At 39.9% G+C, this 24436-nt stretch overlaps 1 protein-coding gene across 1 annotated transcript; it reads left to right on the top strand.

Moving 5' to 3' along the window:
- The first annotated feature begins 8551 nt into the window (after nucleotides 1-8551).
- Nucleotides 8552-21366, top strand: SRPRA (SRP receptor subunit alpha). Its single transcript, XM_078857157.1, has 14 exons — nucleotides 8552-8800; nucleotides 9925-10008; nucleotides 12213-12376; nucleotides 13419-13564; nucleotides 14138-14306; nucleotides 14522-14642; nucleotides 15163-15287; nucleotides 15394-15506; nucleotides 15649-15735; nucleotides 16220-16392; nucleotides 16745-16958; nucleotides 19074-19237; nucleotides 19350-19448; nucleotides 20726-21366. Exons 1-14 carry the CDS (start codon nucleotides 8684-8686, stop codon nucleotides 20852-20854), a joined length of 1905 nt encoding a protein of 634 aa, XP_078713283.1. The 5' UTR covers nucleotides 8552-8683; the 3' UTR covers nucleotides 20855-21366.
- The last annotated feature ends 3070 nt before the right edge of the window (nucleotides 21367-24436 follow it).

Raw genomic sequence — 24436 nt, 5'->3', positions numbered from 1 at the left:
GCCACAAAATACAGAAGGAGTAACGACCTGCCAATAACACGCGAATTACAGGAATTCGAAGATTACTGGAACGTGGAAATTGGAGCCTGCTGTAAATAGCACACAATGATGTAAAGTTTAGTGCAAATCCATAAACAGTGCAATATAACTTTTCTATAAAACATAAATATTGTATTGCAGAAGTACCATGTCTAATGTCTTAGAAGTTGCAATTGGCATTTTAACACTAATGCTGGTTTGTATTTGTGCACATTAACAGATTTCCCAGAGGTGAAACATATTCGCATTCTAAACTTGTTAGACTTGATTCATTGTCCTTCTAGATATCTCTGCTACATTCTTGACAAATCAAAAATGTAACATAATGCCTGAACCATCACCAACACAGTGGGTGGCGAATAAAAATAGTTTTAAATAGAAACATTTTCGTCTAGCCTTAACTCGACTATCAGGATTGCAAATTAGAACAGCAATTAACAATTAGGTGGGAAATTCAGACACAATTGTATTTTTCACTATCAACGTCTGGAATATCATTGAATAATTATGGGGTACCATGCCCAAAGTAAGGATTTCTTAAATATATTATTGTTACTCTATGTACTTAGACCGGCTGCAAATGCAATGTTGAAAATTGCTTTCTGCAGTATGAACTCAAGTGGCTGATCTTGCATACACCTAAATTAACCTCCAGTGACCACGATGCAATCAGCCTTCCAAAAAACACATCGGTAATTGGCTTTAAGGAAAGTAGTTTGGATTAATGTATTCAGGCATTGACACATGTAGACCTGGCTATACACAGGCAGATCATTATCCCAATTCGAAAGTAAATGCATGAATAGCCCTATATTGTCTGAACGTTGATACAGTACGCTACTGTGCAAATTCAGAAGGCAGTCCTGCAGAGAGACCACACAGACTTTGGAATTAATCCACAAATGAGTCACCCTTCGTACCAAAATTTGATACCTCCATCTCTTGGAGAGCAGGACCACAGGTTAAGCTGACAAGGCATAATTAATCATATAATTATAAAAATCTCCCACCGCACTTCCACGCCCCAATGGAATTGAATGACTTTCCAAAAAATTATTTGTGTCACTTTTCTACCATCTCATTTGTAGTGTTATTGTTCATTTTGTCTCGTTTATACAATGTTGTTCATGCCATTAGCCTACATGTAACATTAACAGAGCAAATTAACATGTTCTTGAATGATTGATACTAATGCACGGTTCGGTGCATCTCCTGTGAATGTAGGATTCAGTTTTAATTGCCAAATCGGTGCATCATTACAGGTCTCTTAATAACTGAAACTGATAATAGCAACTGCTGGGCATTGATTGTAGACACTGAATTATAAAGCGCAAAACAAGAGTAGTGTTTATTTAGATGTCGCACTTACATATTCCGTGTAAGGACTGTGAGTGGTGTTGCACTGACCACGGATTTTTATCTTTGGACACATGGGGCCCCCATGCTGAGAGATGAGGAACTGTTGAGCCGATGTGAAATTAATGTTGAAATAGCGACGTTGTCTCACGGCTATAAAATGCTTTACAAAAAACATCTGCGGGGAAAAAAAGATCAGAATCACAATATTTATTTATACTGGAGGAATCCGATGAGCTTTAAAGCTCCTTTTCCACTGATGTCCAGTAGTTTTCACAGATGTACATAGCAATACAAAAATTCGACTTGATTTGATCGACAACACACATGCTAAAACTCTTCATTTTTAATAGAAAAAACCCGATATGCACTAATATCGTGTTTTGTAGTGTTTGTTGATGTAACTTGCTGACCTGCACCAGCTTTCCCCCTCTTTTTTTAATCCTTTATATTAAGTTCACTTGCTTGCGCGCTTACGACCGTGCAAATCTTTCGGTCGTTTTTTAACCCACTTCCCGTGATCCAATCGAGCTGACATTTTGCACACAGACTCGTTGTGCGTGACAATTTATTTGAATGAAATTTTTTTTCCATAACTTTACACTTTTTAGGATTTTTTTAAAGATATTTAATTACCAATTGCTTAATGGTGGCAGGCAATCATCTGACCCATAGGTGGCAGCCATCTCAAGCCAGAGGACGAGAGGACTCTAGCCGCCACGCATATAAAGGATTTATAATGAAAAACTTTGTTTTTACGGGTTAATTTTTTCTTCCTGATGACGAACGCTTGTGTTGCGATCGAAACGTCGTAGTTTTATTTGATTATTTTTTGTTATTTATTTGAACCTATCTACGTGACTTTACCGAAAGACCCAAAGAATGTGAAAAAGAGCTACATAGCTCATCGAATTCCTACAGGATAAATAAACATTCTGATCCTTTATTTTAGGTATTCATGTGCTCGAGAAAATGTTTGTTACAAAATAGTGGATGGGATCAGAAAGACATTTTAAAGTTCTTAATACACATCATCCGTTTAGTTTTTTGAAGCCAACAATTTGTCTTAAATACCATTAAATACCGAAATGTATATAGTAATATATTTAAATGTCATTGTATTCATACGTAATTTTCAAAATGACAATTGCAGAAACTTCTTAATCAGCTAACACACAAAATAGATTACTTTATTAAAAACCCATAATAGTTATTCAATCACTCACAAATGGTTCATCTCTCGTCTACATTATTTTACCATTACATCATTTTCATATCCACCCCAATCTTACATTACATATGTCAAATTGACAATTTTGCAGCATGGGGGTCATGCTTGAATATTTATATCATCATGCTGGCTTTCCACACGCCCCCCCCCCCCCCATATCGTTATGAATAAAATTTCATTTATCAATCTGTGTACCTCAGGCTTACTCAATGCCTACAAATACAATTAGCCAAGTTGACTGTATGACCATATTTCCAAAAGGTAATTGCAGTAATAAATCACGTATTAAACGCGATGCTATTTCCGTGCAACAGCATGTTCACGTAAACTAATACTTTACGTTCTTCATTAAAATGTGTCCTAAACCAAAACACTGATTGGTATCAAAATGCGAATGTCTTGAAAATTATGCAGACAAACAAAGCAATTTACAAGATATCGCACAAATATAGTTTTTTTATTGTACATTAAATTAATAAAACATACTTGAAATATATATTTTCATTCAACCATTGCATCTCACCGTCATGCTAAACCGTACATTGTTTTTTGCACGTGTATCTCGGAACTTATCTGCATATATATAAAAGGCAAAGTTGTGAATGTGTGTCTGTTCAAAATGTTTAGCGTACTTCTCGACAAGCAACAAACTGGAAATTTGCCATGTGAGTACTTTCCAGACTGTACACCATGCAAAAAATATAAAAATACAATTTTGTGTGTTTTTTGGGGGGGGGGAGCTCAATAATGCATATATTTTTTGCACGGCAAGTGAGCTGTGACGTCAAATCTGTCACGTGACCCGCGCACGTGGAAGCGTAACGCATTGTCGTGTCGTGGTTCGCGCGCCGCGCTACGAACCCGGCGACCCGAGTTCGATTCCCGCTCACGGCCACCACCGGTGACGATTATTTGAACCGGTCCTGGGCCTCCCCTAGGTCGACGCAGCCTTAAACGAGTAACTGCTGTGGTGTGTGAACATTGCCACTGGGGAGACAAAGGCGGCCAGGCGTGGTTGATCCAAGTCCCGGGCGAAGCCGGGTAGTACAGCCAGTTTAAATATATAACAATATGAGAGAAAAATTCACATTTTTTAGCTGTTTCAATTTTAAGTGATCATATTCGTTACACGTTTATTTAATTGCATGCCTTCTTGCACACATTTCTTTATCACTTTATATTTCTTCCTGCACATTCGGCACCTTGTATTTGACCTCGGTCTCCGTAAAAAAAAAACCTAAACAAAAGGAATAAATGTTTTCTCTCAATGGACTCTCACAAGGCTAAAGAGGTTATTGACTGAGTGATTGATTTGTACTGTCCTAATACAAAAACACTTGCTTGATAAAAGCTAATAAAGTTGATTAGGATTATCCATCGACTTCACCTTAAATTTAAAGGTTACCGTGAGGTGGCAGATGCTATGGTTGACGATAATAAAAATATATTAGTGTCACATGTGCTTTTTGAAGCTGAATGTTTTCCTCGAAGCCGTTTTTAAAAGGACATTGAATACAGATTAGCCTCAATGCTTTAACGGTGTTGGCGAAGGTTGCCATCTTCTGGCCATTTTATGATTTTTTATCAAGATATCGATTTGCAGATGGGACAAGGGTAACCTATATGAACGATAAAATACATCACACAAGCATTGAATATCGTTTTCCACTTGGAATTTGTAGGTTCGAAGTTATTTTATCAACTGAAGCGTGATATTAGTCATGCAGTGGTGGGAAAGAAGCCACGTGTCGCCATTTCAATATGGTAACTGACTTTCCAAAGATATTTAAAATAGCCTTTTGCGCAATTGTGTGCCTTTTCTCACATGTGCACGCAGAACATCTAGTCTGCTCTTGTCGTGAGGGAAGGTTAGAGCTTGCAGAAAAAAATAAGTACCTATGCCACGGAGAAAAAAAATATATATTTTGCATGCAACGGTTGAATATTTCTAGAAGAATGGCAGCTTAATCTGTATTGCTACCGTTTCGGCGAAACTGTATCCATATTGATGGAGGGAATTAGGAGAAGCTGATCAGGAAGCAATGACGATGTTCGGATGGAAAGTTAGCTCCGTGCCAAACTCTTCTCTGCCTTCCCCCTGAGATAAACAAACATATAGGTTACATGTGCAATATTGATTCTGGTACGATGGGATTATCCAAGTCCTGCCGCCTTACTCCTTTAAATGTGGCCTTCATAAACGTAATTTGTGCGAGGTTCTATTTTAAAAAATCATGCCACGTCGTAAAATGTGAGTTGCTTAAAGAAATGAACATTGAACCATAGCTGCAAACCTTTGGACTCCATTAAACCAAAACTGAAATGGCAAATAGCATGAAATGGAAATTACAGCACTTTATAGCACCACACAACTAAGAAAACATTACCACAGCATTTACACAACCGTCAAAATTAAATGTTTTTGTTTTCTTGCTAATGAGCACCATATGCAACATTCTACATTCCATTGTGGAAAACCTGAAAAAAATATCCCGCCAAGTTGCTCAGCGCGAGAGTGAACGACCCGCAATCAAATCGTGCGTTAAAATCCTGGTTGGGTGTTGCTCAGTCCTACATCCCTTTGGGGTTGATACAATATGGCTCACTCTGTGGGTAAGTCAAGAGTGGTTGTTATAGGAATACATTTGCAACCCTTGTCAGTGGAATGAGGAATTTGCACGAATGGCTCAGAGCACCGTCTCAATGCTCATTTGAGCAGGAAATCACTTTGACTTGCTAAAATAGATTGGTACTATGTTTTAACATGTTAATGAGAGTTGTGAGCCGGTGGCGTCTCCGTGGAATTCCGAGGGCTAAGGCCGTACAGCTGATGAAGCTTTTTGTCTTCCCTCCCCAATTGATAGCAATGGGACCTTTACCCATATGAAACAGTCAGCACTTAATGAAATTATACACATAACTCTGTCAACGCAATAATTACGGTATCAGCTGTATTGAATGCACAATGTTTTACCAACGTCTTGCAGTCATCTAAATGCTTAGTAAAACATGTATAGAGCAATTACACTTTGGAAGGACTAGTGGTGGTGCGGTAAATTGCAATTCTGCGCTGTGACCCAACCTGACTGAGTCTGATTCCCAATCAGGCTATCATCATTTGTCAGACATACCAATTTGAAAGGCACTTTATAAAACTGAGTTTTTATTTTTATTATTAGAACCGGTCCTGGTCCCCTTCCCACCCCCTTCATCACTGACCAGTGTCGTGAAGTATGGCCAAACAACCCTCGTAACCGACATGGAGTGGGGAGGCGTTCATCCAGCAGTATGTAACCTATTTCTGCATAGACATTGCCAATGACAATATCACCCAGAAAGTCCCTGATCCTGTCAGATCTTAGAAGCTAAGCAAATTTTAGCCTGCATAGTGCTTTGACAGGCCTTCATTGGGCCACGGGCTTTGTGGTGGGTAGAAAATGTAACTGCTGCAGCATCATCCATTGTCTTACCATACTCTTTGGTTCTTTCGGTAAACTCACGTAGAAAGAAAATAAATTAAATAATAGAATACGACGTTTCGATTGCAACGCAAGCAATCGTCATCAGGTAGAAACACACCTAGTGAACTTAGAAATACAATGCAATCCAACACAGAGAGTCTGGCTAACACAACAGTCAGCACCTTACCTGGTTGATTACGTTCTTCCAAAGATTGCTAAATTTGAGAGAGAGACAAAACACAGACACTGGGACACAGTAATTCCTGCAGTCACGAAAGCTTCAAATCAAGTTTGTTTTACTATACATATATGACCCAATGTCAATTGAACCCATCTTCACTAACTCGCACTGACTAGCGTGGTGGGATACGGTCAAATAACTCCCACTGAGTCTAATGAGACTTTTTTTCGAAGGGTCCTGTCAGGTTTTTGCAATAGGGGGTCATGATTGCTATATGTGATGCCAAATAACTAAATTGCAGGTAATTTTTCGAATTTGCCAAATTTGGACCACGACGCCAGCACACAATGGCCTACTCTACAAATGGCAACATGGGATATTTGAAGTCCACTGTCAAACAGACTGCTTGCAGTATCAGAACATTTGTTTCTACTGGAGAAATCCGATAAGCTGTGAAGCTCTTTTTCACAGATGTCCCACTAGAGTTGTAATGGTTTAATAGACCTCCAGTATTAATCAGGACGGCTGCTTGAACGTGTTACCGTGGGGCAATGTTACTGCCAAAGGTCATTAAATGATTTGTTCTGCCTTTGGCCAACACCCACTTCCAATCAATGTTGGATAGATGTTCTTATTGAAGGAATGTCTTCACTTAAGGGTCTCTAGGGTTATTATTGCGAGACAAACCTAATTTTCTCCAATCAGATTCAACGGGATCTTCATAGTCGTCAACACTGCTTCGTTTTAATTTATAATTTGCTAAATAGATACACATTGAAACAGCCTCTGGCTTTGTAGACAACATTGATCAGTGTCGCTTGCTCTATATTTCAAGTGTTCACTAATCATATACAGTCCAATAATAGCCTATCGAAAAAAAATCTAATTTTCAAGATGGCTGTGGTATATTCAAACAGTTAATTTAACACTTCTCAATTTAATTTAGTATATATTTAATATACATTCAGCGCTTTATACTACAAAGCTGTAATATCTGTATTTAAACGAATGTAGCATTTGCGGTGATGAACTGTGTGTGAGTAATTACATATTTTGCGTCGTCCTTAAATGTGGCATGGTTTTCCATTGAAACACCACAGGTTTAGAAAAAAATATACACCTATCACGATTAAACTGTGAATATTGTGCAGTAATATCGAGGGAAATATCATGAATGACAGCACCGACAACTCTTTGCTTGTTGAGGCTCATTGAGTGCACAGGGCTTTGATGAGCGCAAGATGGACAGCGTGTGATTTTAACGTGTTGAAATTGTCCTTTGTTAACGTTATTTTTTTAAATGTCTCATCCGTTTCTTCTACCATGTTATTGTGGGTTGTAAATTATAAATGTAATATCCTTTAAATTAGAAAACAAATGCACGTTTGTGGTCTAAACGTATTGAGATATATAGTTACGTAGGCTATAGTGTATTTAGTGCTCTGAGATATATTTGTTCACATTTAATTAGATTAGAACCTAATTCATATATATATTGTTCGAATCAACATTATCTCGAACCGAAAAAGCTAAACGTGTCAGTTAAATTGGAGACGGTATGAATAGGATGATTAAATAGCGTCCATTGAAATGTCGAAAGGGAATGACTACATTTTCCAGATTATAAGATGCTCACGAAGGTAAGATGCACCCTAAACTTTGAGGGCATGTTTGTTAATTGGGATTATGCTGCTTTGAAGAGCCGTTTTTCACAAAAAATTGATGTCTTCTGAAAGATCATTCGCTCGGCTCTTCTCACAATCCGCGGCAGATCGCATTGGCGCGCGAGAGAGAAAGAAAATCGTGGATTATAATTATTTGGATTATTGTATAATTATTTGATCAAACCTCATGCGCCGTGCCGCGGATTACAAGGTCCGGTAAACGCGGATTATTGGCGTTGGAGGCGTCGTCGTCTCGGTGAGGTCTTTGCTTTAACTATAATTGTTCAGACATTAAATAACGCGGCCCTACAAGTAAATTCACAAGCGCAGTCTATTTTTAACAGGCGACGTTTTGGGCAATTGCCCTTTTGCGTCGCAGAGGTTGTCGTCACAGCTAAACCTAACCGATGACGTCACCGAGCATAACCTGTTTCCCCCCTGCACGATGATGTCATTAAATTGTCATGGCGTCACTGTGCAGCAACTCGTTTAGCGCTGACACTGGCGACATCACAACATCACAATTCACAATGCGATGACGTCATTGAGAGCGGGGGGGGGGGGAATGACGTGGCAATCGTTTACGCGGCGTGATTTGTTGAGGCGCGCGTTGTGTAACCGGTGACGTCAATCGGCACGTGACGTTGAGGGGGGTGCGGCGCGGGGGGGAAATCCCGGCCGACTGGAGTCGCGACGCGACAGGGTTGAACATCGAGCAGCAACAACAACACTCACAAATAACAACGTAACAATGTTGGACTTTTTCACGATATTCAGTAAAGGCGGCATCGTTTTATGGTGCTTTCAAGGCGTGAACGGCTGCTTCACGGAGCCCGTCAACGCTCTCATACGGAGCGTTATACTGCAGGTGAGAGGAGGCCCCGGTTAAGCCACGGTCTCGCCTGAGCGGCCTACCCGGCACCTACCTCCCTGTCTCGGGCCGCCCCGGCCAGCCACCCCCCCCCGATCCCCTTTGGTCGAGGCCCCCATGGCCTATGGAGTGACGTGGACTTAAAATGACGTGGGTGATGTCGGCGATCAAGGCAGTGCTTGTTTCAGTTTTTAAAACTGCATTTAACATTCTCGCACGTTCTATGGTACGTGAGGTACGTCTTTCAAGAAGACGAAAATACAGGCGATTGTGAAGGAAATTGGCAAGGAACTGATGTTGTATTTTAACATCGAGGTCTTGATTGGAAAGAGGCTTAGGTCTCATTTGGATGTCGCCCTTTTTCAGTGGACTCTGTCCGGTTCTTATTTCGTCTGTAAACTAATCATTCAGGAGTATAAATGGCCAAATGTTGGAAAGAGCCCTCCTTGAAAACATGCCTTGAGACTCATTGGGGCTTTCCTTGGTGATTATGCAAGGTTTCGACATAAAATAAGTAAATAACACTGATACACGAGGCTATATACTTTCTTGAGCGTTCTCCAGCAACCTGTGCGATTAAGTTGATAACTATAAACTGGTTTCGATGTATTTGAAACAACTAGTTTTTGGCCTCTTAAATACCCATGGGTTGTTATGATGGAAAGAAATACACAATTAAATAAAACAAGTCGTTGCGCACATTTACCAATATGGTCACGTTCGCGTCGGACTGTCCGACACGCATTTAAAGCGTTGTTGTCGATAAGAGAAAATAACCCCACTAAACTCCAGGTTCCATCGCTAGTTAAAAATATACAGAAACGTTATGACATCTATAACAGTAATGGTAATCTTTTAACAAAACGTCATACCTTTGTTAACCCGCAACCCACAGCCAAGGTGCGTGCGTACTGTCAAACGTGTTAAAGCTATTATTTGTTGTTGAGATGTTATTTTCCTTCAAAACTTAATTAATTCATGTGTTGAAATATAATGAGCCTAAGGTAGTGTGTTCTCGTTGCCCAGTGGATGAGCGCAGTTCCCCGGGAAGCTGTTTAAACATTCATAACATGACAGGCCTTTCGGGTTCACTTAATCCTTTGACTTTTTCCCTTCCGTAGGAAAAGGGCAGCAATAACTCCTTTAGTCATGAAGCCCTGATGCTAAAGTACAAGTTGGACAATGAGTTCGAACTTGTCTTCGTGGTAAGTACATGCTTCGCTTTTATTATACGAATTGGTATGGAGTGCTTTTGTGTATTAAAACACGCTACAATCGGTTTGTAAAAGAGTTCGGTCGAAAACATTTTAAGGTGTTTTAATATACACGCGAATAAAAATAAATAAAACTTAAAAGAAAACGGATTTGGCGACGATAGGTGAAACATATGTTCCAGAGAAACAGGTAGGTACAATTTTAAATATCGACAAAGGAATGTATATAACATATGTGATTGTTGGTCCATATGGCAGCAGCAGAAAAGCACATTCAAGGTGTATAATTAATGTGAGAAAATACAGTAAAATGTTATCTAAAAGACCTTGGTAACAATAGGATTAACAAATGCATATGCTCCAGAGAGTTGTAGAAATATTAAGCCAGTAATTCCTAACCTTTCTAGACCTGTGAACCACCATGTAGTAAAAGTCGTTTTTGAAAATTGTATGTGCAAGAGTTCGGCAGGCCTTCTAGACCACAAGGTTGGCACCAGTGGACTACGCGATCTAAATCAGCCTGGACTGCTGTCAATTAGAAGCTCGTTCCATATGGCAGCAGCAGAGAAGCAGGAACTTTTTACAATATGGCAGGTTGAGAAATAAATAGATTTTGGGAAAGTAAAATAAAAATTCAATGAGATTAAAAAAATAGCACATTGCTGAAAGGCAAAAATATGTTTTGCAGGTTATTTGTAACGGTTAAAATACCAAAGAGGAACCTATTCATTCATGATGACCTGAACTTGACCTGAAACTATATAATTTCTGTGAAAAAAAGGTTGTCAGGATGGGGTTTCGGATTAACCGTGCTTGTAAAATAAATATATATCATCACATGTGCTATGGTTTCATTACTAGCTGCGCCTCATCGAGGGCCTGTTTTTGGTGCCCACATGACCATAAACATGTCAGCAAGTAAACCGGTTTGTTTTGGAAAGAATGACAGATTACACATTGTGTCTTTATACACCATACCTCAGTTTAACACGTAGGCTTTCGCGACCAATATTATTCATAATGAACGTTTTTGGATTGATCGCGTTATTTATAAATGTGTCGTAACCCTCCACCACCCGACATGGCCAATCAGCAAAAAAAAGTTTCACGTTGACAAAAGAAAAATACGTCACTACTTTAGCCCACCAGTGTGTTGAAGAGTGAATCCACAACATTTACAATTTTGGCGAATTGCCAGATGGGGCATGGATGTAATTACCAGCGAAACGTCGTACTCAAAAATTGTAAATGTTGTGGCTTCACTCTTCAACACACCGGTGGGCTAAAGTAGTGAACTATTTGTCTTTTGTCAACGTGACACTTTTTTGCTGATTGGCCGTGTCGGGTGGTGGAGGGTTACGACACATTTATAAATAGCGCGATCTAGCCCAAAAACGTTTATTATGAATACACCATACCTGTCAACCCTTTATCAATGCCTACCTTATTACAGACCAATTCAGACCTTATTGGTCACCCTTTACCCTTATAAATCTCAACTATCATCCTACAAAGCTCCATCACAAGGCAGAAATGCAAACAATTACACAACAGTTTTGCTCGTATTGAAACGGCTGTACACCGTATGGACCAGAAAACTCATTTTTTCTGTACAAGAATACGGGTTAATCGTATTCGTTGATACATATGTTTAACACAATGTGTACTTAAAGAATACATACATATTTATAGGTTAATTTAAAAAAATTCATGGTCCATGTTTTGGTTTTTACCCAGGCCAACCCTCCCCCCCATTATTTTGGACAATCAGGAGTTGAATAATGTACTATATTGTTGGGGTGACGTAGTGGTCCTTGCACTAAACCATGAACCTAACTATTCGTGTTTAATTTTGGGTCACAGCTCACACCAGCATTTGGTGATACCTGAACCGATCCTAGGCTCTCCCCTTGAACAACAAGCACCATTATGGTGAAGTATGGTTAAAAAAAAATCTATGACTGACACAGCATGGGATCGTGGTTTGACAAACGACTATATACGCATTGTTAGGTAGCACGGAGCTGCAGGACAGACCTAGGGTCAATTGTAATTGTGTCAAGTGTAACACATTGAAATCACAATGTAATTATTGTAATTTCAACTAATAATGTTGCTCTAATTGTTCATAATTGACCCCAGATTTAGCACCGATATGTTCTGTTTTCAGATTTACGTTTTTTTGCCTTCCATAGGTGGGTTACCAGAAGATTCTCACCCTCACGTACGTTGATAAGTTTGTGGATGACATCCACAAGGAGTTTCGGGACAAATACCGCAATGAGCTGCAACAGAAAGGCGTGTTGGGGCTCATAAATGGCTCATTCGAGTTCTCTGCTGATTTTCAGAGAATGCTTTGGTAAGTACAGCTGCTCTGTTGGACAATTTTAAATGTAGGCATTAAGTGTATTCAATTACATTATTTAATCGTACTCTAAGCTGTAACATTGGGTTATTTATATTGTTAAAATATTTTCTAACTTTTATATCATCTCTAAAGCTTAACAGGAGTATAATTTGAATAGTATATTAATGAGTACATACTAAGGCCAATGAAAACAATGTATGCATTCAACATGTTTACAGAAGCATGTCTAGAGGCATAGGAATTAAGTATTTGTTTTGCTTAAAATACACACGACAGTTTTCAAAGTAGAGAATATACGACCAAAGCACACATGCATGACAGAATGTCACTATTAGGATGGAATATTTTTCGCCATCCTTGATCCCATTAATGGATTGCTATGTAGGCCATCACTTCAGTACAATGATCACAGTGAATCAGGATAAGTTCGTATTGTTACACTTTTTTGTATTCATGGCATAGTTTTAAGGCTTTCTAAAATGTAGGTTTTCTATCATTTCTGGGAAATTAGAATGTCTGGAACATTATACATATGATAACACTATCCATATAAAAATCTTAGCTGACCATAAAAGGGTAAGCATTGCAGTGGAGTGATAATTTGTCAAAAATATAATTTGACATTGTAAATATAAAAAACAATGTTCAATTTAAGCAATTACTTTATGGGCTTAGCACTCGTTGAGCTGATGCACACATGGTTGGATTTCATTGTTTGATTCTGTTTCACGTGAATAATTACTCCTGTTAAATTAACAATATGCACTCGTCCGTAAACATGTTGACGTACTAGCAGATTAAATGGACTTATATGTATGTAATGGTGGCCTTTAGAAATCAATTCATTGAGTTTTTATGCATAATGTTCAGTGTTACATAACAAAAACAAATTTCGTGTAGCTGAATAGATTCAGTGGTGTGAAAGCATAAATTTTAGTTATGCTTTGGGTTTTATCTTGAAATACTTTTATGTACGTTTTCTTTAAAATTCTGTGGGTTTTTTTTGCCTTTATTCTTCCCCTCATACATTAAGGGAGGCCACAGAAACTAGTAAAATGAGTTTCCCAACTGTGATGAAGACATATGAACAGTCCCTAAAGTCTCAGAAAACGGTTAAGTCGATGATTCAAATTTCTGGGGAGAAGGAGACCAAGAAAGGAAAAGCAGCCAAGAACGAAAGTAAGTGTGCTTGAGAAGAAAGTATTTTACTGCGAGTGTAGTGTTTCATATCATCCTTTGTACCGTACCCTTGTGCAATGTCCTTAGCACATACACTATCTTAATTTTTAAATATAAATTTCCATATAAATTGGCACAGATGTGAGCAGGCGACTAATTCCCAATGCTTCGTTACCACTCTAAATGTTAAATTTGCAATTGGTATGTTAGTTTGTCTTTAATAGGGACTGACCAGGGACACATTTAATTAAAACTAAATTTTTCAGTGCCTAACTGCTGCATATTGAGGTGCTTGTTATAAGCGTGCCTATGGCGTGACAATGAATGCAGAACACATGAGAGAATGGTTCATGGGAATAAAAAAATATATACATAAATAAATACCTAAATATTTCCTCTTTGTTTTAGTACAGAGAATTTAGTTATAGCGATTATACTCTACAACGGATTATCATTTATATACAGTTAATACAAATAATGTGATAACCTATTTAATGTTTGTTTAAATGGAATGTTTATAGACAAATAAATTGTAGACATTAATATGTTAATTGTTCACATTCTTTGCTGTAGATGGAAAAGAATCGCAGATCTTGAAGTCTCCTGTTCCTGAATCCACGCCCAAGGTTTCTGCAAATGGCGATCGCAGCTCCAATGGGATAATATTTGAGGAGAACATTCTTAAAAAACCAGAGGAACTTTTCAGAAAACAGGCAAACAAAAAGAAAATTACCAAAAAGACGTGAGTGTGTGTTTGTGCAATACATGTTTTTTTTTAATGTTAGCAGTGTTCATTACCATTTATTTTGATATTAGATTGTTTTGTATTGTGGAATATTTAGCACTTAAATTTAAAGTTATTAGTGAGAGAATCTGAAGCCAATTTTCCATTAGCCTAAAGCTAACTGTATAGGTTTTAAAATGGGACCTTGGTTTCTCACACTTGATGGTGACCAGGAAAGCTCCAAAACCAACAAAAACGGACCGTGTGTGGGATTTCAATGACAAGCCTGTGAAAGGATTATCCTACGGTCCAACAGAAAACACCGGCACAGAAGACATCTCTACACCAGAGTCTGTGAGTTCTGCAAATTTCAAAGTCCTTACCAACAAACACGTCATATTGTAAACCTGAACCCACAATACCTTGCTAATCTTATCATCACGCGAACTTTGACTAGCCATTGAACAAAGATGGTCACTGAATCGCGCACTTTTAGGTGCATGTCTGCAGCTGTCTGGCAGGCTCTTCTGATGCTAGGAAGCCACTGGTGCTGTGCACTTTTAAATCATCTAGATTTAAATCTATTTTTTTTAACTGATCTTTGTTTAGTTTGTTGTCCTTACCCCGTACCTCTGATTAGCACGGTTGGCAACATACATTGCAAAATAAGTTCAACATACATACAAACCTGAATATTATTTTATATTGGTTGTTGTCCTTGTGCATCATGGAGAGGAAAAACTAAGTCATGATATACTGCTGTTGTAAAACTGCAGACAGGTATATTTTTTATTTTTGTTGCATATTTCAGTAGTAGGTGCAGGTTGCTTTTGATTTAATGTTGTGGCTTGTGTCCTGTGAACTACATGACCAGCGTGAAATGGTGGGAAGGAGAATAGGAGACCTGCCAAGTGTGGAGTATGAGAATATTGAAGAGGAAGAGGATAAAGTGGAAAAAGTGGAGAAAGTGGTAGTTAAGCAAAAATCTAACAAACAAAGGTATGCACATTTCTGACGAAAATAATGTTTTTTGAAAGACAATTTTTTACGTCACATGTCTAGATTGGTTTTATGTATGCGAGTCCATTTCCATATGCTCCTCCAGTGGCCGAGGTATAGGAGGAGTGTTTGGCATGCTCAAAGGCCTTGTGGGATCCAAGAGCCTGACCAGAGAAGACTTGGAGCCTGTGCTGGAGAAGATGAAGGATCATCTCATTGGTCAGAGTTTAAAACAGGACCTATTCAGAACATTAATTGCATTTAGTTTCCTAACATGTTGCCACATGCAAGAATACAATTGCATAATTCTAAGATCAGAGTTTCATTTTTACATTTTTTCTTTGTTTCCCCACCACTTCAGCCAAAAATGTTGCCGCAGAAATTTCATCGCAGCTGTGTGAATCTGTGGCAAATAAGCTCGAGGGAAAAGTTCTGGGAACTTTCAAAAGTAAGTACACATTGTTATGCAGTGGAATAGATGTTTACTTCATTCCGGATTATCACATTATACATTAATTATGAGGATATTGGAATCCTGAGGGAATTGCTTCTTAGCAACTAACATCTATATTATTGATGATGGCAATATGCCGGCCTGAGCAGTAGTAGTGTGTGTGTGTCCACTATTCGACTAAAAGACACCTTACATTCTCATAAGATGTAAGCATACGATGCAATACTTTGGAAATGCGGTCCAGTAGCTATGAAGGTAGTGATAGATATCACCTTGTATTCACAATACATTGCTAACGTTTTCAGTTTAACTCTTACTCCAGTGTAGTTGCAAGTGTAAATTACATCTGCATGTGTCCTTTAAAAAAACATTAGTTGTCATACAGAGATGATTCCTGCTCAGCACTTGTTTGCTTTATTTCTGTGTTTTGTGCTACATTATTTAACGACATATTCTTGGTGTCCCCTCTTTCATTTAGCGGTCACGTCGACCGTGAAGCAGGCTCTGCAAGACTCACTCCTGAAAATCCTGCAACCAAAGCGTCACGTTAACATTCTGCGTGACGTGATTGAAGCGAAAAAGAAGAAGCAGCCCTACGTCATCACCTTTTGTGGTGTCAATGGTGTCGGCAAGTCAACCAACCTTGCCAAGGTGAACTACAACTTTGTGCAGAAACACGCCACACTTTATCGACTTGCGTGCCTATATGGCATGCCTACGTAAGAATTTGTTTTAGTAGCTTTCTCTCACCTGAAGACGGTCGCTTGTGTTGTGATCGAAACGTCGTGATCTATTATTTTTTTCTACCTACGTGACTTTACCGAAAGAACCAAAGAGTATGCGTAATTCTTTTTACAAATATAGTGTCAAAGTATTGTATTTACAATGAAGGCCACCATAATTATCGCGTAGTGTAATTGGTTTTTTTGTAATCTGTTACAAAATAACTCATCGATTTAGCATTTCGTGCTCACGTTTAGTTTTTTCATTATCGCCCCTGCAGACTTGCTTCTGGCTGATTGAGAACGAATTCAGCGTACTGGTGGCCGCCTGTGACACCTTCCGAGCGGGTGCTGTGGAGCAACTGCGTACGCACACACGCCACCTCAGTGCGCTCCACCCGCCCGAGAACCACGGGGGTCGACCCATGGTTCAGCTATTTGAGCGCGGCTACGGGAAGGATGCTGCCGGCATCGCCATGGAAGCCAAGCAATTTGGTGAGGCCCAGCAGCAGTGATGTCGCCGCAAAGGATGCACCATTGCTGTTCATGTGAACAAGCTGTTGTCGCTCGCTGACAAAGCTGGCCTATCCACCTGCTGTGTCTGCAGTGGGATATGGTCATTTCTACATGCCATGCACATGTTTGATAATTGCATTAAATAAGGTACTTATAGAATAATTAAGTTATTTTCCGTTGAATTCACATAGTACATTTTTCAACTCATCAGTGCTTAGACGCATTCCTCTGCGTCTAGGTTTATTATTGCACTGTAATTTTTTGACTTTTTCGATAGGTGGTGCAGCAGCTGATGTCATCAGTTAACCATGGTCATGATGATCTGCTTACAGTATCTTCAGTTTGACTTGGTCATACGGTTATTTTTGGTCAATTGCTCATGCTTATAAGCACAGTCACATCTTTTTCACAATGTAGTTATTCAATAATGTGAGTGTTCATATGGCGTTTTGGGCGTTTTTCATGTAAATGTGCTTAATTGGATGAAAGCTTTTATTATTTTGAATTGTTTCCCTACAGATATGCTTTTAACCAGTTGGGAATCATGTACAGTAAAACCTTGGATTGCGAGTAACTTGGTCTGCGAGTGTTTTGCAAGACAAGCAAAATTTTTAAATAAATATTAATTTGATAAACGAGCGAGGTCTTGCAATACGAGTAGTACGTGTATACGCTTTGCTGCCGAGCGTCACGTGATCACAACTGATATACGAATGCTTTGATATACGAGTGCTTTGGATTACAAACACATTTCCGGAACGAATTATGCTCGCAATCCAAGCTTTTACTGTATATGCTTCCCAGTCTCCTTAATCGACACCCTTATTTACATATATATTGCATTAAGTGAAAGCTCCTGCCAACTTGCAGCGTGCAAAATCTTCATTGCCAGCACATGTCGTTTTTACAATATTACGATTTTAAAATTACAGTTTTTTTTTTGCTACGGCAAAGCAAGGGGACTTTTTCCACACAGCGCCACATGGTGGTGGCGCATGGGAAGCGATTAGCACTTGTCGAGCAGAAAGCCAATAGTGCACGCGCTAAAGACCACATCAATAACAATACGACTATCTTACGTATGTTTAACTTCTGTCGCAACCTTAAGTAGCCAACTGTGCTAATCTGAGGTGCAAAGCAATACTTAGCTTAAAAAAACTTTTTTTTAAATGTAAACACATTTTATTTAATAACTGTGGTTTGCTAAAAAGGTCTCTGTCGTACCATACTCTTTAGGATTCTTATACTGAAATGTAATTCCCAAAACGTCCAAGAGTTTAAATAAAAGAACATGTAGAAGATTTGAAGAGCAGCTGAAAAATGTCCTCAGCTATTCTCTGGTGGCTTGCTTGTTTAATTCAGTGTTTAAGAGTGTTACTATTATATCTGAACTTGATATCAGCATCAAATCAAACCGTGAAGCCTTTTTCCTCTTCTTAAGCTATGCCATCAGAGGAGCAGAAATCTCACAGACCTTTGTCTAATGCCCATCAAATATCTTACACAGCCATTAAAATACACAATTTAATATGCAGTTGAGTCCGTGTTGGTCGCTCCATAGCTGTATTTTGAGTAAATTAATATTTCTGATCCGAATATATTTTAATGTTATCCAATGTTTTGCTGCGTATTATTTGGTCGATAAAAGTGTAGCCCTGCATTTGTTTGCTCATACCGCTACTGGCAGAATGGCCTCGATTAGAGGGGTGCTCTAGAGAGTTCTAGATGGTATTTTAACCTACTGATCCACGCTAGTCAGATGTCTTGGAAGAGGTAAGAGTATCTACACATTACCCCACCAGTACGTGACCTACAGATCGACTAACTTACACAGCTTGGTGGACAGTCATGGGGTATTTAAGAAATGTGCGCCATTGTTTCATTGGTTTGAAACCAGGCTGAATCTGTAACATTTGCTCAACTTGAGACATTTGTTTTTATATTACAATGACTTGGGATTGAAAGTCAACTTCTCAGTACTACTACTGGTTAACTATCCTTGAATAAAATATTGTTCTGAACCCCCTAAACTTTAATGATAATATACATGACATCTTAATGTTGTCTGTGTATGTTTATCCTCTGTGTATGTAGCCGCCACTCAAGGTGTGGACGTGGTGTTGGTGGACACTGCCGGCCGCATGCAGAACAACACTCCCCTGATGGTGGCCCTGGCCAAACTAATTGCTGTCAACATTCCTGATCTGGTGCTGTTTGTGGGGGAGGCCCTTGTCGGCAATGAGGCTGTGGATCAGCTGGTAATGAATGCATAGCTATGCTGCGCAGTGTACGTTTAAGTACAAGTAAAATAGTTTTGTCAGAAACGGTCCTTTGCTTACTGACTCATGTGTGAACGATTCTGTTATCCAGGTTAAGTTTAACCGGGCCTTGGCTGACAACTCGCACATGGAAAAGCCCCGACTGATTGATGGCATTGTTCTCACCAAATTTGATACCATTGATGATAAGGTAATTGATTTCCACTCACGCAAGTTATTTCATGTAATTAATAGTTATGTAATGGGTTCCGGAGACACTTTGTAGATGCAACTTCTTTATTACAATACACCACTCCAACAGTCCTGATACACTGTTACAGCCTAGGAACACAGCCTACTTATAGCGTGCCTGACACTGGCTACGCTCTCGGGTCCTCCGGCTACAACTACCCTAGGGGAGGCTACCTGACCCGACCTAGCCAAGGTGCGGGTCTAGACTCTGGCTTCCTCGGACCTCTCCCTTACAAGGGCGTCGAGCCGGGAGTCCCAGAGTCCCACCACTGGCCCGCACAGTGTCCCAGCCCTGACAAGGACAAGCGGGGCGAGGGGGTCCAGGGTCCTCAGCTGGCTGGTCTTGGGTCTTGAGCTGTGACTCGTCCCAATCGGCTGGGGAGGTCCCCTTTTATGCCCCTTTTCCCATCGAGGGGTGGCGTTGCGTAGGATCATAGATCCCGCGCAGCCCCCCCGTTGGTGGTGCTGAGGGGATTATCTGTCTGGGGTCCCCATCGAAGGGTGGCGTTGTGTGGGATCATAGATCCCCCGCCGCCCCCCCCTTGGCGGTACGGGGTACCCTTGCAGATGGACCTCGTCTACCACTGCCGGTAAGCGTGGCCCATCTATGGCACTACAGTTAAATATAATAGTTTACAACGCTCTGTAAATCCACTGCTGGTTCAAAGCTTCACTATACCGTCATGGGGGATCTTTGACCATAGATCACACTAATCATTGTGAGTTGATGAAGAGGTGTGGGGCAACCTAGAACTGATAATCGAACGTAAGTTACAGGGTTTTTATCGCAGTGCACTAACAATGAATGCCATCCCCTCCATCCCCATCTTTGGTATTCAATGTCTTCAATTTGGTAACACGTTCTGTGTGAGATCGCATGCCACGGTGACGAGATGTTAATGGCATCGCCTGATATACAGGAGGTTGTGGGTTTGATCCCGGCCCTGACGCCTGTATATTTGGAGTTGGCATGTTCTCCCCATGGTCGCGTGGATTTTTCTCTGGGTCCTCAGGTTTTTCCCTCCATTCAGAAGCATGCATTTAGAGTATTTGGCTGCTATAAATTTTGCACGTGGTAAGCCACTTCTTTTAGTGATCATTTGTGGCCAAGTCGCTTCTGTAAAAGAGCTATATAGCTCAGTGGGCCTTACCTGGTAAAATTAAAAAAAACTTTGTGTCATAGTTTTGTACATTGTATGTATAATACTTTGTCATGTTTGACATCTGTTTTGCCAGGTGGGGGCAGCGGTTTCCATGACCTACATCACAGGCCAACCCATCGTGTTTGTGGGCACCGGACAGACGTACTGTGACCTGCGCAGGCTTGACGTCGAGTCCGTGGTGCATGCCCTCATGAAACCATGAAATCAAACTTCTCGGACACGGGGTTTTTGTCTGCAATGATGGCAATATGAAAGAAAAAAATAAGCGTACGCTGAAAAGTGAATAAATTAACTGCGTTTGTTGATAAAATTACACAAAAAGCCCTGCGTTCAGAGATATGTTTTCAAGTTTTGCGCTGGTAATAAACTTGTTAACCATTAAAAAAGTACTTTATAATCATCAGCAATTTATATTTGTCAGCAAAACGTTTGAATGTTATTATGCTTATAAAGATTGCATTTTAATTCCTAAAATAGTAATTCCACCTTGATTAAATTGGACATTATGGATCATTTCTCATTTGGGTTGTGTTTAGTTTTCTTTAATGCACTTCAACTCGTGTAGTTGGTTTCTTTGACCCACCGCAATACGTTAACCGACGTGGACAGAAGCATGATTTTATTTTTCTGCTCAGATGTTGTGCCAGTGAAAACTTGTTAAGAAAAATGGTTTTCTGTTGGCAGAAAAAATGAAATAAAAGAATCATGAACGAATTGCCTTGTGTTGTCACTAATTAACAATTTTCCATTGTTTTCAGCTTAATGTAAAGATCAATAACAGTGCATAAGTCCTGATTATACATTACTTTGATTCTGTTTGGAAAAACACGTTTATTATAATGGCTCATATTTATATTTTGAGTGTCAATCTTTTCAGGAGACTTGCCTTCTGTTTGGCATTGAAAGCCAATTCAATAATCGATTTGCTGTACTGCCATCGGGCCATCCCAGCAGATTTTGCAGTTTCACAAATTTGATCCACCAGTCAATCTGGATTACAGGGGTATGCCACCATACACGGCAGCTACACCGGTTCCAATTGTCATGAAAATAAATGTAGGTCCTCTGTGTTATAGGTTTTTGGGTTAGATCGCGTTATTTATAAATGTGTCGTAACCCTCCACCACCCGACATGGCCAAACAGTAAAACATGTGTCACGTTTACAAAGGACTTATTTACCCGCCAGATATCTCACTTCTTTAGCTAAAGAAGTGAATTGTTTAGTCCTTTGTAAACGTTACGCATTTTTTACTGTTTGGCCGTGTCGGGTGGTGGAGGGTTACGACACATTCATAAATAACGCGATCTAACCCAAAAACTTAGATGAAGAATATTGGTCGCGAAAGCCTACGTGTTAAACTCTCTATGTACTAATGGTATATCAAAGCACGTCATCTGATGTAAAGTTAAAATGAGATCAGCTGGCGCTTTTACAGCTTTTTGATACACAGCTAAAATGTCAGGCCCGAGCATTACATCAGCTCCTAAACTGAAGACATGGTGTGTTAATATAGCCACATTACAATGACAGGAGATGAGCAAACGAAGCTGATTTACTGGGACTTTGAATCGAGGTGTGGGGAGGCGGGGGGGCATTGAAATGAAACCGTTGAAGGAGACTTCACGATTCCAGGAAGAGACGCTACTTTAGGGGAGAGTGTGGATTTTTCCCATGACTCATTCCTGAGTCAGAGCACACTTGCAGAGAGCAGCAAGGGCGGAGCGGGTTATAGCCTTTATAAAGCCTCTCCGCCTCACTTCACTTCCTCTCACCGAGCCGGCCTCGATCTCTGGGATCTTTTGATCAAAACTCCACGGTTCAAAGATGTTTCATATCTCGTGTTTAATAGATCATTCCTAAGTTAACGAAGCAGGTGGGTGCCTATCGATCTTTGTTCAGCAGCACGTGAAGCTTTTGTTAAACGTGCTCCGATCTCAGGAATTCGTTTACTACAACTTTGTATTTGAATAACGATCGCCTAACATTTCGCTTTTAGCGGTAAACTGGTCCTGGTTGTGTGCAGCTGTTAGAGAAAGTTGACCACGATTCATATTCCTCGTTCTCTAAAAAATAATCGTCAAACATGTCGCGATGCTTTTATGTACAGTACGATAATGTAATTGTGGATTTCCGGTGATGTAAAATAAGCCCACTTAACCGATGTGAGTGGCTTGTCTCGGGGTTGGACAATGTTACACTGAGTGACTCGCTTCAACGTGGCAGTCCACTCGGCCAACATGCAAGTTGCCGCAACACTTTAATGGACTTTCAGAGGATTAGATTGCATATTTACTCAGAATACAAATCAGCAAAGTGCCTCTGCATGCCTGCATTGATTAGAACAACAAAGTCCAACGTCATGATCATCTTAATGGTAACTCATTAGGTTTATCTTGAAAGTGTTTTATATATGTAAATGTATACAGAACTTTACTTGTATACATATGTATGTTTGTAACTTATACTATGTATATAAGCGTAAATATCCGCCCAGCCACGTGAAAATATGTTTGTCTTAAGTCATTAGCATATGGGTCAACTAAATCTGTTACAATCAGTATCTGTTATAAGTAGAAAATTATATATGTTTGCTGTGGTTTTCACACCTGATGATAATTGCTCGTGTTGCAATCGAAAAGTCGTGATAATTTAATTTTTTTTTGTTTCCCTTCTACGTGACTTTACCAAAAGAACCAATACTATGTATGTACAGTCAAATGTAAATAATAGTAAGACTATACCCTTATTTCACGCTTATAAGTAAATTAAAATACTGTATATCTGAATTGTATATTACGCGGTCAAATGTTTGTGTTTCATGCATTGAAGTGTACACACTACATAACTATTCGCACAAATTGCAGGTAAGACCTAATTTTATTATTTCTTGGCTTTTCAGCTTGAAAAGTTATACAAATTTTATTATCATCTGAAGTTCCACATACACTTACTGCGCATACAACAATTTAAGGGAAATTCCAGATGATGCAATGTAACGGTCGTGCAGTGAGCAGTGGTGTCATCTGACGAGAAACGGGATGATTACTCAGAGGCACCGGCACGAAACGATAAAAAAAACTCTCCAATACAATATTCGGCCAGGAGATGCCATGCGCGAGCTGCGTGGAGCTCCATGCCAGACATCAAACCTGACCCAGCCTTTGATCTGTAGCCGCGGGTGGCGGGGAACGTCGTGCGTCTTGCATCTTTTCATTCATAGAACCTTGGTGGTGTTCAAGAGTTAAGCAAAAGTGCTCGCCATCGAACAAAGACGGTCACTGCATCGCGCGCTTTCAGATGCGCTTCTGCGGCCGTCTGAAACGCTCTTCCTTCCGATATTAGGAAGCTATTGGAGCTATGCACTTGTAAATCTAGATTTGAAAACTCGTGTCTTTAGAACTGCTTTTTGTGTTGATTTTGTTGTCCTTCCCCCGCACCTCTGATTAGCACAGTTAGCTACGTACGGTGCGAAAGAGGTTCAGCACACGTACAAAAGTGGAGAAAAATCTAAGAACAAGTGAATCAGAGGACAAACGTCAGTTCGAGGACAATGCTATTGACTTGTCAAGGAAGGCAAGTGGCCAGGAGATGGTCAGAACCGTGTGGGCAGCCGGCCAAACAGGACGGAATTAACACGGCCGAGAGGATGGGTTCCGGCCACGATGGAGATGGAACGCAGGAGCGAGATGAATTGTGGCATCACGTGAGCCGCCGTGAGGTTTTGACGACGTCTTGGGGAGGCGCTCGTCCGGCGGTAAATAGCACTGCACGCGCGCGTTGAT

The sequence above is a fragment of the Lampetra fluviatilis genome, chromosome 5 (assembly GCF_964198595.1).
Source record: "Lampetra fluviatilis chromosome 5, kcLamFluv1.1, whole genome shotgun sequence".
Lineage (NCBI taxonomy): Eukaryota > Metazoa > Chordata > Hyperoartia > Petromyzontiformes > Petromyzontidae > Lampetra > Lampetra fluviatilis.
This window is presented reverse-complemented; position numbering and strand designations above follow the sequence as displayed.